General features: G+C 57.9%; 5 protein-coding genes across 5 annotated transcripts; 3 read left to right on the top strand and 2 right to left on the bottom strand.

The window, feature by feature from the left end:
• Positions 1 to 130: 130 nt before the first annotated feature.
• LOC140262986 (class II histocompatibility antigen, B-L beta chain-like) lies at positions 131 to 1,541 on the top strand. The gene is made up of 6 exons (XM_072357720.1): positions 131 to 264; positions 409 to 678; positions 765 to 1,046; positions 1,126 to 1,236; positions 1,313 to 1,336; positions 1,410 to 1,541. Exons 1-6 carry the CDS (start codon positions 162 to 164, stop codon positions 1,421 to 1,423), a joined length of 804 nt encoding a protein of 267 aa, XP_072213821.1. The 5' UTR covers positions 131 to 161; the 3' UTR covers positions 1,424 to 1,541.
• Positions 1,542 to 3,093: 1,552 nt separating this feature from the next.
• On the top strand, positions 3,094 to 4,499 carry LOC140262988 (class II histocompatibility antigen, B-L beta chain-like). Its single transcript, XM_072357722.1, has 6 exons — positions 3,094 to 3,209; positions 3,356 to 3,625; positions 3,712 to 3,993; positions 4,072 to 4,182; positions 4,258 to 4,281; positions 4,355 to 4,499. The coding sequence occupies exons 1-6, from the start codon at positions 3,107 to 3,109 to the stop codon at positions 4,366 to 4,368; spliced, it is 804 nt and encodes a 267-aa protein (XP_072213823.1). The 5' UTR covers positions 3,094 to 3,106; the 3' UTR covers positions 4,369 to 4,499.
• A 333-nt stretch (positions 4,500 to 4,832) lies between these two features.
• Positions 4,833 to 6,938, bottom strand: LOC140262990 (C-type lectin domain family 2 member B-like). Its single transcript, XM_072357724.1, has 5 exons — positions 6,682 to 6,938; positions 6,387 to 6,473; positions 5,731 to 5,903; positions 5,303 to 5,409; positions 4,833 to 5,027 (listed from the first exon to the last, which is right to left on the bottom strand). The coding sequence occupies exons 1-5, from the start codon at positions 6,737 to 6,739 to the stop codon at positions 4,883 to 4,885; spliced, it is 570 nt and encodes a 189-aa protein (XP_072213825.1). The 5' UTR covers positions 6,740 to 6,938; the 3' UTR covers positions 4,833 to 4,882.
• Positions 6,939 to 8,651: 1,713 nt separating this feature from the next.
• Positions 8,652 to 10,031, top strand: LOC140262987 (class II histocompatibility antigen, B-L beta chain-like). Its single transcript, XM_072357721.1, has 6 exons — positions 8,652 to 8,754; positions 8,899 to 9,168; positions 9,255 to 9,536; positions 9,615 to 9,725; positions 9,802 to 9,825; positions 9,899 to 10,031. The coding sequence occupies exons 1-6, from the start codon at positions 8,652 to 8,654 to the stop codon at positions 9,910 to 9,912; spliced, it is 804 nt and encodes a 267-aa protein (XP_072213822.1). The 3' UTR covers positions 9,913 to 10,031.
• Positions 10,032 to 10,426: 395 nt separating this feature from the next.
• LOC140262989 (C-type lectin domain family 2 member B-like) lies at positions 10,427 to 12,453 on the bottom strand. The gene is made up of 5 exons (XM_072357723.1): positions 12,186 to 12,453; positions 11,930 to 12,016; positions 11,275 to 11,447; positions 10,847 to 10,953; positions 10,427 to 10,571 (listed from the first exon to the last, which is right to left on the bottom strand). Exons 1-5 carry the CDS (start codon positions 12,241 to 12,243, stop codon positions 10,427 to 10,429), a joined length of 570 nt encoding a protein of 189 aa, XP_072213824.1. The 5' UTR covers positions 12,244 to 12,453.
• Positions 12,454 to 13,389: the final 936 nt, after the last annotated feature.

Below are 13,389 nucleotides of genomic sequence, written 5' to 3'. Positions count from 1 at the left end.
GACGGGGACAGAGTGTCAGAGGGAGCCTCGCTGTGCCCAGCTCTGCCTGGAAACGAGTGACGCGTCCCCGCTCCGCTGTTTCTCATTGGCCCTCCCCGCCCGGACCCGTGCTTATTGCTACCACGGGGTGCCGGGTCCCCCATCGTCGGGCGGCAGCAGCCATGGGGAGCGGGCGCGTCCCGGCGGCGGTGGCCGTGCTGGTGGCACTGCTGGCCCAGTCCATTCCCGAAGCTGGGAGCGCTGGGAGCTGGGAGCGGCCATCGGGTGAGCTCGGAGCCGCGCTCGGGGCAACGGAGGGATGGAGGGCGGGGGGCGGGAGAGCAGTGGTTGGGGGGCAGCGGGGACGGGGAGGGGGCGGGGGTCTGGAGGGGGGCGACTGTGAGACCTGACCGTGCCGTCTGCCCGCAGCGTACTTCCAGCGGTCTTTTATATCGGAGTGCCACTTCCTCAACGGCACCGAGCGGGTGAGATATGTGGAGAGGCACATCTACAACCGGCAGCAGTTCGCGCACTTCGACAGCGACGTGGGGAAATATGTGGCCGATACACCGCTGGGAGAGCCTCAGGCTGAGCACTACAACAGCAACACCGAGTATCTGGAGTACAAACGGGGTGCAGTGGACACGGTCTGCCGGCACAACTACGGGGCTGTGGAGCCCTTCACGGTGCAGAGGAGCGGTGAGTGCGGCGGGGCACAGCGCGGACGGACGGGCAGGCGCCGCGCTGTGGCGGTCGGTCCGCAGCGCTGCCGCCGTGCCCCGCAGTGCAGCCCAAGGTGAGGGTCTCGGCGCTGCAGTCGGGCTCCCTGGGCGAGAGCGACCGGCTGGCGTGCTACGTGACGGGCTTCTACCCGGCGGAGATCGAGGTGAAGTGGTTCCAGAACGGGAGGGAGGAGACGGAGCGCGTGGTGTCCACGGACGTGATGCAGAACGGGGACTGGACGTACCAGGTGCTGGTGGTGCTGGAGACCGTCCCGCGGCGCGGGGACAGCTACGAGTGCCGGGTGGAGCACGCCAGCCTGCCGCAACCCATCAGCCAGCACTGGGGTAAGGCTGGAACCGGGGAACGGGTGGGAAGGGCGGAGCGTCGCCCCCCGTCGCTAAGCCCCCTTTTTCGTCCCCGCAGAGCCGCCGTCGGACGCGGGCAGGAGCAAAATGCTGACGGGCGTGGGGGGCTTCGTGCTGGGGCTCGTCTTCCTGGCGCTGGGGCTCTTCATGTTTCTGCGCAGTCAGAAAGGTGAGCGCTGGGGAAAGGGGCTGAGCAGGGGGGAGGGGGGTTACGACCACTCTGACCTCGTCTCGCTGTGTTTCAGGGCAACCCGTGGCCACCGCTCCAGGTAACGTCCCGTTCCCATTCCCGCTCCCATTCCCGGCCCCGAGCTGGGCTCAGCTCTGCCCGTCTCCCCGCAGGGATGCTGAATTAGCTGCTGCTCCGCCATTCCGCTCCACCGGCACCCCCCGCACTCCCGGCCGCGGCTCTCCCTCGTGTTGCCCCCCAACCCTCCCTCCGTGCCGCCGCATCGCCCGCTCCGTGCCCTCCCCAAGAAGAAGTCGCTCCGACGCTGTCCCGTTGTCTGCACATCCATGGGGACCTTCTGTTGTGCGACGGCAGGGGAAGGAAGCGGGCGGTCTGTGCTCTTCTATTCCGTTCAGTACCAGAAGGTGGTTTGGGTCCTTTAACCAAATATACTCTTTAATTGCATCAAATGGTCAGAATGAATTGGTCTATTGTACACGTCGGAGTGGTGGAGAGCATCGAAGAAGCGTTTTCTGTGAGCAAACAGCATTAAAAGTCGTTACGTGTGAATTCACCTGATTTGGGGGTCTCTTGGGCTCACTGCCCTCCCTGTATAGGGGTCCTCCCCACCACGTATAGGGTTCCCCCCCCAAATATGCTGCTGCATCGCGCAGGGGTTTGCAAGCAGCGCACGGATAGCCCCTAAAATCGCGATTATAGCGGCCGTTAAAGAGTCAGAATGTGCAACAACTGTTAATCGGAGCCGAAGCTCCGCCTGGGATTTGCTTTGTTTTGCGCAGCCCCATAGGCGGCACTGTCGGACTTGGGCTGGAGGAGCGCATTGTCCTCCGGTTCCTTCCGAGAGCAGCTGAAGGCAGAAAATAAATACATAAGTCAATAGAATAGGGCTGTTGTTCAAGCAGAATGCATCGGTTTGCCCCGTTCCCACTCTGCTTCACATCCTTGGTCTTCCTGCAGTAGGAAATCCATCTTGGAGGGGATGGGGACGCAGCCAGGATCAAAGACATGACCCTGAAGGAGCAGTGCCAGGTGTAGGGTGAGACCCATAGCAGTGAGCACAGGATCACTCCTTTCTCTGCTCATGGTGAGGATGGGAGGGGGTTCAGCAGAAGCAGAATCCTTCAGCAGGAGGATTGGGTGACATTGGGATCCCATCCCAAGCTGGACGTTGGGATGCCATGAGGGATGAGCAGGTTCCATCGCACGTGGACATCTGGGTGACATGAGGGATGGTCATTTCCCAACCCAAGGAGGCATCTGGATGACAGTGGGGACAGCTGGGTCCCATCCCATGTGCACATCTGTGTGCCATGCTGCATGGAAAGCTGGATGGCATTGGGAATGGCCAGGTTCTGTTGCATTGAGGACATCTGGGTCCCATTGAGGACATCTGGGACCCACTGGGGACATGATTGGGTGATGTGAGGTCACTATGAAGGCAACACTGTAGGAACATGAGCTTAACATGGCCTGATGACAGGTCTGTTAACCATGAGCTGACCATGAAGGGGCAGAGGGACAAAAATGGGGAGTATGGGATGAGAACAGGGTCAGAAAGTGGCATCATTATGGTGAGACCATTGGGTGACCACAGCCATACAGTGGGATGAACACTGAATAACCGTGGTGATATCGTGGGGGGAACATCGGGTGGGATGAGAGCCGTGGGGACCCCCGTGTGACGATGGGACCGGGGCAGAGTGTCAGAGGGAGCCCCGCTGCGCCCAACTCTGCCTGGAGACGGGTGACGCCTCCCCACGAAGTCGCCCCTCATTGGCCCACCCAGCCCGGACCCGGGCTGGGTGCTGGCGTGTGGTGCCGGGTCCCCCATCGTCCTGCGGCAGCAGCCATGGGGAGCGGGCGCGTCCCGGCGGCGGTGGCCGTGCTGGTGGCACTGCTGGCCCAGTCCATTAACGAAGCTGGGAGCGCTGGGAGCTGGGAGCGGCCCTCGGGTGAGCTCGGAGCCGCGACGCGGGGCTCCGGAGGGATGGAGGGCGGGGGGCGGGAGAGCAGTGGTTGGGGGGCAGCGGGGACGAGGAGGGGGCGGGGGGGATGGCTGGGGGCGGTTGTGAGCCTTGACCGTGCCGTCTGTTCGCAGCGGTCTTCCAGTATGCTTTTATAGCGGAGTGCCACTTCCTGAACGGCACCGAGCGGGTGAGATTGGTGGACCGGCACATCTACAACCGGCAGCAGTACGTGCACTTCGACAGCGACGTGGGGAAATTTGTGGCCGATACAACGCTGGGAGAGCGTCAGGCTGAGCACTACAACAGCAAAACCGAGTATATGGAGTACTTACGGGGTGCAGTGGACACGTACTGCCGGCACAACTACGGGGTGTATGAGTCCATCACGGTGCAGAGGAGCGGTGAGTGCGGCCGGGCACAGCGCGGACGGACGGGCAGGCGCCGCGCTGTGGCGGTCGGTCCGCAGCGCTGCCGCCGTGCCCCGCAGTGCAGCCCAAGGTGAGGGTCTCGGCGCTGCAGTCGGGCTCCCTGGGCGAGAGCGACCGGCTGGCGTGCTACGTGACGGGCTTCTACCCGGCGGAGATCGAGGTGAAGTGGTTCCAGAACGGGAGGGAGGAGACGGAGCGCGTGGTGTCCACGGACGTGATGCAGAACGGGGACTGGACGTACCAGGTGCTGGTGGTGCTGGAGACCGTCCCGCAGCGCGGGGACAGCTACGAGTGCCGGGTGGAGCACGCCAGCCTGCCGCAACCCATCAGCCAGCACTGGGGTAAGGCTGGAACCGGGGAAGGGGGGAGAAGGGCGGAGCCTCGCCCCCGACGCTGAGCCCCCTTTTTCGTCCCCGCAGAGCCGCCGTCGGACGCGGGCAGGAGCAAAATGCTGACGGGCGTGGGGGGCTTCGTGCTGGGGCTCGTCTTCCTGGCGCTGGGGCTCTTCATGTTTCTGCGCAGTCAGAAAGGTGAGCGCTGGGGAAAGGGGCTAAGCAGGGAGGGTGGGAGTGCAGGCGATCTGACGTCGTCTCGCTGTGTTTCAGGGCGCCCCGTGGCCACCGCTCCAGGTAACGCCCCGTTCCCTTTCCCGCTCCCATCCCCGGCCCCGAGCTGGGCTCAGCTCTGCCCGTCTCCCCGCAGGGATGCTGAATTAGCTGCTGCTCCGCCGAGACGCTCCACCGGCACCCCCCGCACTCCCGGCCTCGGTTCGTCCTCCTGTTGCCTCCACACCCTCCCCTTGTTCCGCCGCATCGCCCGCTCCGTGCCCTCCCCAAGAAGAAGTCGCTCCGACACTGTCCCGTTGTCTGCACATCCATGGGGACCTTCTGATGTGCGACGGCAGGGGGAGGAAGCGGGCGGTCTGTGCTCTTCTATTCCGTTCAGTACCGGAAGGTGGTTTGGGTCCTTTAACCAAATATACTCTTTAATTGAACCAAATAACCCGAAGGAATTGGTCTGTTGTACATATAGGAGTGGCGGAGAGAACGGAAGAAGCGTTTCCTGTGAGCAAACAGCATTGCGTTGGTCCTCGCAGCCCCATAGGCGGCACTGTCGGCCTTGGGCTGGAGGAGCGCACTGCCCTCCCGTCGCTTCCGAGAGCAGCTGCAAGCGGAGCTCTTTGCCTTCGTTTCTTCCTCCTTGCACGGCGTGTTGGGCTCCGGGAGCAGCTCAGGTGCTGATGCAGAACTTCATCTTGCTCGTGTTTTGCAAGGCGGGTTTGGTGCAAACCCAATTCCTGCGCTGGCTGCAGTGGGAGGAGCTGAGCCCGGCGTCCCCCAGGTATGCACAGGGACCATCGCCTTGCACCTGGAACCTGCAGGGATGGACAGACAGACACACACAGACAGAGCTCAGCTGGTGGGGAATCGCAGTGCTGAAACCAAACAGAAAACCATTAAGTCAATAGGAATCTCTTCTTCCTGCCCCACTTCTGCTGCTGAATGAACTTCTAGGACTCAAAGCGGTGCAAAGCGCCTTCCCCACATCTCCTCACCCCATAAAGCAGCACCAGAAATGCTGCCAAGGCTCAGAAATGGACATTTTAGGGCTGGAAAAGCTGCATCTTCCAAGACAAGGATGGGAACTCACGGGTGAGAGGAAGGAGAGCGGTTCAGCCATTGCCATGGATGCTCTTGGCCTTCCTGTGTGAGGCCAACCCAGTGGGGGGAGCTGCCTTTGTGTCTCATTGCGAAGCTCTGCAAAGAGAGGGAACAGATCCTGGGATGCTTTGGGATGTTCCATTGCCTGCAGAACCCTTTCAACCAATGATCTCCGTGCTTGAAATTGCCCACTCCATTACCAAAGCTCATCATCGTTAAGGCAGAGTGGCTACTTGATAGTTTTATAGCAAGACTTATCCTTTTTCCCCTTGAATTTGGAGCAGTGGACCCAACCTACCCTCAAGGCAACCACCATCCACCTCCTCAGCCCAACATCAGAAAGGAAACCCTGACAGAGCAGCCAAGAAGCCCTCAAGAGGCCAAGATCCATTGGTGGCTCTTTTGTGTCCCCCTCACCAAGTCCTCAGCGCTGTCCAACACAGCCAAGGAAGCCCCAAGAGCAGAGCAGTTGTTGTGGCTGGAAGTCCAATTGCTTTCATCCTCTGAGAAGCGGTAGCACTTTCCTCTGAATCCAATCCAGTCGAAGGGACACTGAGCACAGGGCTGGGGATGGGGCTGGAATGCCTGCACTGCCATGGACAGAGCCAAAGGGATGAGACATGGCAGCAGCTGCGCCGTCAGAATGGCTGGTTTAAAGGATTTCCAGCCTCAAAGTGCCCTCAGGTGGAGTTATCAGTTCTGAATGGGTGAGAAAAGAGTTGTTTTGGTCCTCCAGACCTCTGGGCTTGGTGAGATTCGTGCCAGCATCTCTTGCTTCTTGGACAACCAGTGAGAAAAAGCTCATTTTTCTCCTAAATAATCCAATTTTGGGCAATCTGGGTGCAAAGAAGCCCCAGAGATGGGGTTGGTCTTGTGGAGGAAGGTTTTCCTGCCCACTCTGATGCCCTACACTTATAGGGCACAGCTCCTTGTATGTGGTTGTGTGGGCACAGATGATCCTCCATAGGGCCCAGCCCTGTGGTTGTGTATCCTGAGGGCACAGATCCCACCGTGGGATGCACACCATGACCCCAAAGGGTTTTTCTCTGCTCTTTGGAACCCTCAGCACTCACCTGCAAAGGCAACAGCAGTGATGAGCAGCACCGTGAACAGTGCTGCCAACGTCAGCTGGATGGTAACGCATGGCCTATGGCTGGGACCTATGGGAGAAGAGACCTCAAATGGGTCAACAACGCAGCCCGGGTGTGAGCAGCAGACCCCCAAAATGCCTTTTTTCCCCCCAAATAGTGCCTCAGGGAGGGTTAATTATAATTATTGACAATAAAACCATCATAGAATCACATAAATAAGAAGTAATAATGACAATAATACCAAAGAGGTGTGTTCAGGGCATGGCTCTGCTGTTACCTTCCCTCCTGCTTCGTTCTGTGCCCCCAGAGTTGGGATATTCCCTCATTTCTTCCATTCTGGTTCTTCCACTTCACCTGCAAAGCAAAAACTTCCCCCCATCAGCAGCGCCCCACAAGCAGAGACCCATTAAGGATCCATTGCTGGGTGCTAAAACTCATTGCAGTGACTGAAAGGAAACGTGATTCCTCCCTCTGTGGCCATGATGGTCATGCAGAAGACAGCAAGGAGAAGTGCCAGCATTGCCAGGGATAGGCAAGGAGAGAGACCTGAATGTAAATGCAGTGTAATATAGGGGTAAACCCCCACCCCATAACGCTCCCCCCAATAAATAAACAACAAGAACAGCCACATCAGCCCCAGTTTATGGGGAAAATCTCATCTTCCCTTCCCCTACCCCAATGCAATCATATCACCACCCATTGCCACTCATTGTTACCACCTGCAGTTAAACACCCCCCTCCCCTTGCAATGGGATTATCCCTCTTGACTCAAAGCCAGGCTCAGGAAGAAGATAGAACCCCAAAACCTCCCTGCTGACCCCAACCCGTTGCCTGTGTCCGTCTGATGCTGAATGTAAAAAGAAATGGTCACAAAATGGGCTTTTTCAAGGGGGATTTCCATTAAAAGGCAGCAGGGCAGATGGGGAAGGGGTGAGGGGAGATGCCCAGCAGCAGAGTTCCCATGCAGGACGCAGCACTTTTGCTGGCAGCTCTCCTTTGCAGCCCTTCTTCCCACTGACCACGTGCAAAACCCACCTCCATCTCCATCCTTTCTTCCATTGGCAAGGAATGGGATTGCCCAATCCAAATCAAAGCCATCCCTTCCGCTATTCAAGCTGCTGAGCCACAGGCTGGGGGAGAATCAGCACATATCGCCTTCCTCCCCCCACCCTGATTAGCAGCCAATACACTCTGACCCCTAAACTATCCCAACCTGGGGTCTTTGATTTCTTATGGGTACATTTAGTAGTTTATTTACAGTTATTTCCCAGTTTCTCCCTGCTTGCCCCACAGCTCAGCACCACGTCACTGTGTTGTTTCTTGCCATAATAAATACATATAAATAAATAAATATAATAATAAATAAAACAGCTTTTGCTGATGACACAAATTGCATCTGTTTGGCGTATTCCTACTATGCTTCATTTCCTTTGTCTTCCTGCAATAGGAAATCCATCTTGGAAGGGATGGGGACACAGCCAGGATCACAGACGTGACCCTGAAAAAGCAGTGCCAGGTGTGGGGTGAGACCCATAGCAGTGAGCACAGGATCACTCCTTTCTCTGCTGATGGTGAGGATGGGAGGGGGTTCAGCAGAAGCATCATCCATAAACAGGAGGTTTGGGTGACATTGGGATCCCATCCGAAGCTGGATGTTGGGATGCCATGAGGGATGAGCAGGTCCCATCGCACGTGGACATCTGGGTGACATCAGGGATGGTCATTTCCCAACCCATGGAGGCATCTGGATGACAGTGGGGACAGCTGGGTCCCATCCCATGTGCACATCTGTGTGCCATGCTGCATGGACAGCTGGATGGCATTGGGAATGGCCAGGTCCTGTTGCACGTGATGCAGCTGAACATGACCTGATGACAGGTCTGTTAACCATGGGCTGACCATGAAGGGGCAGAGGGACAAAAATGGGGAGTATGGGATGAGAATAGGGTCACAAAGTGGCATCATTATGGTGAGACCATTGGGTGACCACAGCCATACAGTGGGGTGAACACTGAATAACCGTGGTGATATCGTGGGGGGAACATCGGGTGGGATGAGAGCCGTGGGGACCCCCGTGTGACGATGGGACCGGGGCAGAGTGTCAGAGGGAGCCCCGCTGCGCCCAACTCTGCCTGGAGACGGGTGACGCCTCCCCCCGAAGTCGCCCCTCATTGGCCCACCCCGCCCGGCCCCGGGCTGGGTGCTGGCGTGGGTTGCCGGGTCCCCCATCGTCCGGCGGCAGCAGCCATGGGGAGCGGGCGCGTCCCGGCGGCGGTGGCCGTGCTGGTGGCACTGCTGGCCCAGTCCATTCCCGAAGCTGGGAGCGCTGGGAACTGGGAGCGGCCCTCGGGTGAGCTCGGAGCCGCGCTCGGGGCAACAGAGGGATGGAGGGCGGGGGGCGGGAGAGCAGTGGTTGGGGGGCAGCGGGGATGGGGAGGGGGCGGGTGGTTGGAGGGGGGCGGCTGTGAGACCTGACCGTGCCGTCTGCCCGCAGCGTTCTTCCAGTATGATTTTATATGGGAGTGCCACTTCCTCAACGGCACCGAGCGGGTGAGGTTGGATACGAGGCACATTTACAACAGGCAACAGTTCACGCACTTCGACAGCGACGTGGGGAAATTTGTGGCCGATACAACGCTGGGAGAGCTTCAGGCTGAATTCATCAACAGCAAAACCGAGTATCTGGAGTACTTACGGGGTGCAGTGGACACGGTCTGCCGGCACAACTACGGGGTGTTTGAGTCCCTCACGGTGCAGAGGAGCGGTGAGTGCGGCGGGGCACAGCGCGGACGGACGGGCAGGCGCCGCGCTGTGGCGGTCGGTCCGCAGCGCTGCCGCCGTGCCCCGCAGTGCAGCCCAAGGTGAGGGTCTCGGCGCTGCAGTCGGGCTCCCTGGGCGAGAGCGACCGGCTGGCGTGCTACGTGACGGGCTTCTACCCGGCGGAGATCGAGGTGAAGTGGTTCCAGAACGGGAGGGAGGAGACGGAGCGCGTGGTGTCCACGGACGTGATGCAGAACGGGGACTGGACGTACCAGGTGCTGGTGGTGCTGGAGACCGTCCCGCGGCGCGGGGACAGCTACGAGTGCCGGGTGGAGCACGCCAGCCTGCCGCAACCCATCAGCCAGCACTGGGGTAAGGCCCGACGCTAGGGGGGGGGGCGAAGGCGGAGTGTCGCCCCCCTGTGCTGAGCCCCCGTTATCGTCCCCGCAGAGCCGCCGTCGGACGCGGGCAGGAGCAAAATGCTGACGGGCGTGGGGGGCTTCGTGCTGGGGCTCGTCTTCCTGGCGCTGGGGCTCTTCATGTTTCTGCGCAGTCAGAAAGGTGAGCGCTGGGGAAAGGGGCTGAGCAGGGGGGAGGGGGGTTACGACCACTCTGACCTCGTCTCGCTGTGTTTCAGGGCAACCCGTGGCCACCGCTCCAGGTAACGTCCCGTTCCCATTCCCGTTCCCATTCCCGGCCCCGAGCTGGGCTCAGCTCTGCCCGTCTCCCCGCAGGGATGCTGAATTAGCTGCTGCTCCGCCGAGACGCTCCACCGGCACCCCCCGCACTCCCGGCCGCGTCTCTCCCTCGTGTTGCCCCCTCACCCTCCTCCAGTGCCGCCGCATCGCCCGCTCCGTGCCCTCCCCAGGAAGAAGTCGCTCCGACACTGTCCCGTTGTCTGCACATCCATGGGGACCTTCTGATGTGCGACGGCAGGGGAAGGAAGCGGGCGGTCTGTGCTCTTCTGTTCCGTTCAGTACCAGAAGGTGGTTTGGGTCCTTTAACCAAATATACTCTTTAATGACATCAAATGACCGGAAATAATTGGTCAGTTGTACATGTAGGAGTGGTGGAGAGCATCGAAGAAGCGTTTCCTGTGCTCAAACAGCATTGCTTTGTTCCACTCATCCCCATAGGCGGCACTGTCGGCCTTGGGCTGGAGGAGCGCATTGCCCTCCCGTTGCTTCCGAGAGCAGCTGCAAGCGGAGCTCTTTGCCTTCGTTTCTTCCTCCTTGCACGGCGTGTTGGGCTCCGGGAGCAGCTCAGGTGCTGATGCACAAGTTCTTCTTGCTCGTGTTCTGCAAGGCGGGTTTGGTGCAAACCCAATTCCTGCGCTGGCTGCAGTGGGAGGAGCTGAGCCCGGCGTCCCCCAGGTATGCACAGGGACCATCGCCTTGCACCTGGAACCTGCAGGGATGGACAGACAGACACACACAGACAGAGCTCAGCTGGTGGGGAATCGCAGTGCTGAAACCAAACAGAAAACCATTAAGTCAATAGGAATCTCTTCTTCCTGCCCCACTTCTGCTGCTGAATGAACTTCTAGGACACAAAGCGGTGCAGAGCTCCTTCCCCACATCTCCTCACCCCATAAAGCAGCACCAGAAATGCTCCCGAGGCTCAGAAATGAACATTTGAGGGCTGGAAAAGCTGCAGCTTCCAAGACAAGGATGGGAACTCACGGGTGAGAGGAAGGAGAGCGGTTCAGCCATTGCCATGGATGCTCTTGGCCTTCCCGTATGAGGCCAACCCAGTGTGGGGAGCTGCCTTTGTGTCTCATTGCGAAGCTCTGCAAAGAGAGGGAACGGATCATGGGATGCTTTGGGATGTTCCATTGCCTGCAGAACCCTTTCAACCAATGATCTCAGTGCTTGAAATCACCCAATCCATTATGGAAGCTCATCATCGTTAAGGCAGAGTGCCTACTTGATAGTTTTATAGCAAGACTTATCCTTTTTCCCCTTGAATTTGGAGCAGTGGACCCAACCTACCCTCAAGGCAACCACCATCCACCTCCTCAGCCCGACATCAGAAAGGAAACCCTGAGAGAGCAGCCAAGAAGCCCTCAAGAGGCCAAGATCCATCGGTGGCTCCTTTGTGTCCCCCTCACCAAGTCCTCAGCGCTGTCCAACACAGCCAAGGAAGCCCCAAGAGCAGAGCAGTTGTTGTGGCTGGAAGTCCAATTGCTTTCATCCTCTGAGAAGCGGTAGCACTTTCCTCTGAATCCAATCCAGTCGAAGGGACACTGAGCACAGGGCTGGGGATGGGGCTGGAATGCCTGCACTGCCATGGACAGAGCCAAAGGGATGAGACATGGCAGCAGCTGCGCCTTCAGAATGGCTGGTTTAAAGGATTTCCAGCCTCAAAGTGCCCTCAGGTGGAGTTATCAGTTCTGAATGGGTGAGAACAGAGTTCTTTTGGTCCTCCAGACCTCTGGGCTTGGTGAGATTTGTGCCAGCATCTCTTGCTTCTTGGACAACCAGCAGAGAAACGGCCCATTTTTCACCTAAATAATCGAAATTTAGGTAATCTGGTTCAAATAAGCCCCAGAGATGGGGTTGGTCTTGTGGAGGAAGGTTTTCCTGCCCACTCTGATGCCCTACACTTATAGGGCACAGCTCCTTGTATGTGGTTGTGTGGGCACAGATGATCCTCCATAGGGCCCAGCCCTGTGGTTGTGTATCCTGAGGGCACAGATCCCACCGTGGGATGCACACCATGACCCCAAAGGGTTTTCTCTGCTCTTTGGAACCCTCAGCACTCACCTGCAAAGGCAACAGCAGTGATGAGCAGCACCGTGAACAGCGCTGCCAACGTCAGCTGGATGGTAACGCATGGCCTATGGCTGGGACCTATGGGAGAAGAGACCTCCAATGGGTCAACAGCGCAGCCCAGGTGTGAGCAGCAGACCCCAAAATGCCTCTTTTTTTCACCAAATAGTGCCTCAGGGAGGGTTAATTATAATAGTAATAATGACAATAATACCAAAGAGGTGTGTTCAGGGCATGGCTCTGCTGTTACCTTCCCTCCTGCTCCGTTCTGTGCCCCCAGAGTTGGGATATTCCCTCATTTCTTCCATTCTGGGGCTTCCACTTCACCTGCAAAGCAAAAACTCCCCCCCATCAGCAGCGCCCCACAAGCAGAGACCCATTAAGGATCCATTGCTGGGTGCTAAAACTCATTGCAGTGACTGAAAGGAAACGCAATTCCTCCCTCTGTGGCGATGATGGTCATGCAGAAGACAGCAAGGAGAAGTGCCAGCATTGCCAGGGATAGGCAAGGAGAGAGACCTGAATGTAAATGCAGTGTAATATAGGGGTAAAACCCCAACCCATAATGCTCCCCCCATAAATAAACAACAAGAAAAGGCACATCAGCCCTAGTTTATGGGGAGAATCTCATCTTCCCTCCACCCACCCCCATGCAATCACACCTCCCATTGACACTCATTGTTACCACCTGCAGTTAAACACCCCCCTCCCCTTGCAATGGGATTATCCCCATTGACTCAAAGCTAGATTAAGCAAAAAGATAGAACCCCAAAACCTCCCCGCTGACCCCAACCCATTGCCTGTGTCCGTCTGATGCTGGATGTAAACAGAAATGGTCACAAAATGGGCTTTTTCAAGGGGGATTTCCATTAAAAGGCAGCAGGGCAGATGGGGAGGGGGTGAGGGGAGATGCCCAGCAGCAGAGTTCCCATGCAGGACGCAGCACTTTTGCTGCCAGCAGCAGGAAGCAGCTTCCCCTCCTTTCCCTGCTGGGAAATCACTCCTTTTTGCTGCCTTTCTTCATGCTTCTCACCCCCATGTTGCACACTTCTTCCAGCTCACAGCACACTTTGCATCCCCTCACACATCATTTCTCCCTCCCTCACAACCAGTGGCTCCTGCCTGCCTGCAAAGCAGCTGCTCAGCTCTCCTTTGCAGCCTTTATTCCCACAGACCCCGTGCAAAACCCACCTCCATCTCCATCCTTTCTTCCATTGGCAAGGAATGGGATTGCCAAATCCAAATCAAACCCATCCCTTCCACTATTCAAGCTGCTGAGCCACAGGCTGGGGGAGAATCAGCACATATCGCCTTCCTCCCCCCACCCTGATTATCAGCCAACACACTCTGAGCCCTAAACTATCCCAGCTCGGTTTCTTTGCTTTCTTATGTGTACATTTAGGTGTATATTAGCAGTCATTTCCCAGATCCTTGCTGCTTACCCCACTGTTCTG

This window comes from Excalfactoria chinensis, chromosome 27 (assembly GCF_039878825.1).
Source record: "Excalfactoria chinensis isolate bCotChi1 chromosome 27, bCotChi1.hap2, whole genome shotgun sequence".
NCBI classification, from domain to species: Eukaryota; Metazoa; Chordata; class Aves; order Galliformes; family Phasianidae; genus Excalfactoria; species Excalfactoria chinensis.
This window is presented reverse-complemented; position numbering and strand designations above follow the sequence as displayed.

Excerpts from the sequence above, each read along its gene's own strand:
- LOC140262986 (XM_072357720.1), top strand. The coding sequence starts at position 162 with ATGGGGAGCGGGCGCGTCCCGGCGGCGGTGGCCGTGCTGGTGGCACTG. Across the intron at positions 679-764 it reads CTTCACGGTGCAGAGGAGCG|TGCAGCCCAAGGTGAGGGTC; the intron begins GTGAGTGCGGCG and ends CGTGCCCCGCAG. Across the intron at positions 1,047-1,125 it reads ACCCATCAGCCAGCACTGGG|AGCCGCCGTCGGACGCGGGC; the intron begins GTAAGGCTGGAA and ends TCGTCCCCGCAG.
- LOC140262988 (XM_072357722.1), top strand. The coding sequence starts at position 3,107 with ATGGGGAGCGGGCGCGTCCCGGCGGCGGTGGCCGTGCTGGTGGCACTG. Across the intron at positions 3,210-3,355 it reads GAGCTGGGAGCGGCCCTCGG|CGGTCTTCCAGTATGCTTTT; the intron begins GTGAGCTCGGAG and ends GTCTGTTCGCAG. Across the intron at positions 3,994-4,071 it reads ACCCATCAGCCAGCACTGGG|AGCCGCCGTCGGACGCGGGC; the intron begins GTAAGGCTGGAA and ends TCGTCCCCGCAG.
- LOC140262990 (XM_072357724.1), bottom strand. The coding sequence starts at position 6,739 with ATGGAAGAAATGAGGGAATATCCCAACTCTGGGGGCACAGAACGAAGC. Across the intron at positions 5,904-6,386 it reads CACTGCTGTTGCCTTTGCAG|TGCAGGCATTCCAGCCCCAT; the intron begins GTGAGTGCTGAG and ends TGTCCATGGCAG. Across the intron at positions 5,028-5,302 it reads CGCTCTCCTTCCTCTCACCC|GTTCCAGGTGCAAGGCGATG; the intron begins GTGAGTTCCCAT and ends CCATCCCTGCAG.
- LOC140262987 (XM_072357721.1), top strand. The coding sequence starts at position 8,652 with ATGGGGAGCGGGCGCGTCCCGGCGGCGGTGGCCGTGCTGGTGGCACTG. Across the intron at positions 9,169-9,254 it reads CCTCACGGTGCAGAGGAGCG|TGCAGCCCAAGGTGAGGGTC; the intron begins GTGAGTGCGGCG and ends CGTGCCCCGCAG. Across the intron at positions 9,537-9,614 it reads ACCCATCAGCCAGCACTGGG|AGCCGCCGTCGGACGCGGGC; the intron begins GTAAGGCCCGAC and ends TCGTCCCCGCAG.
- LOC140262989 (XM_072357723.1), bottom strand. The coding sequence starts at position 12,243 with ATGGAAGAAATGAGGGAATATCCCAACTCTGGGGGCACAGAACGGAGC. Across the intron at positions 12,017-12,185 it reads AGAACGGAGCAGGAGGGAAG|GTCCCAGCCATAGGCCATGC; the intron begins GTAACAGCAGAG and ends CTTCTCCCATAG. Across the intron at positions 11,448-11,929 it reads CACTGCTGTTGCCTTTGCAG|TGCAGGCATTCCAGCCCCAT; the intron begins GTGAGTGCTGAG and ends TGTCCATGGCAG.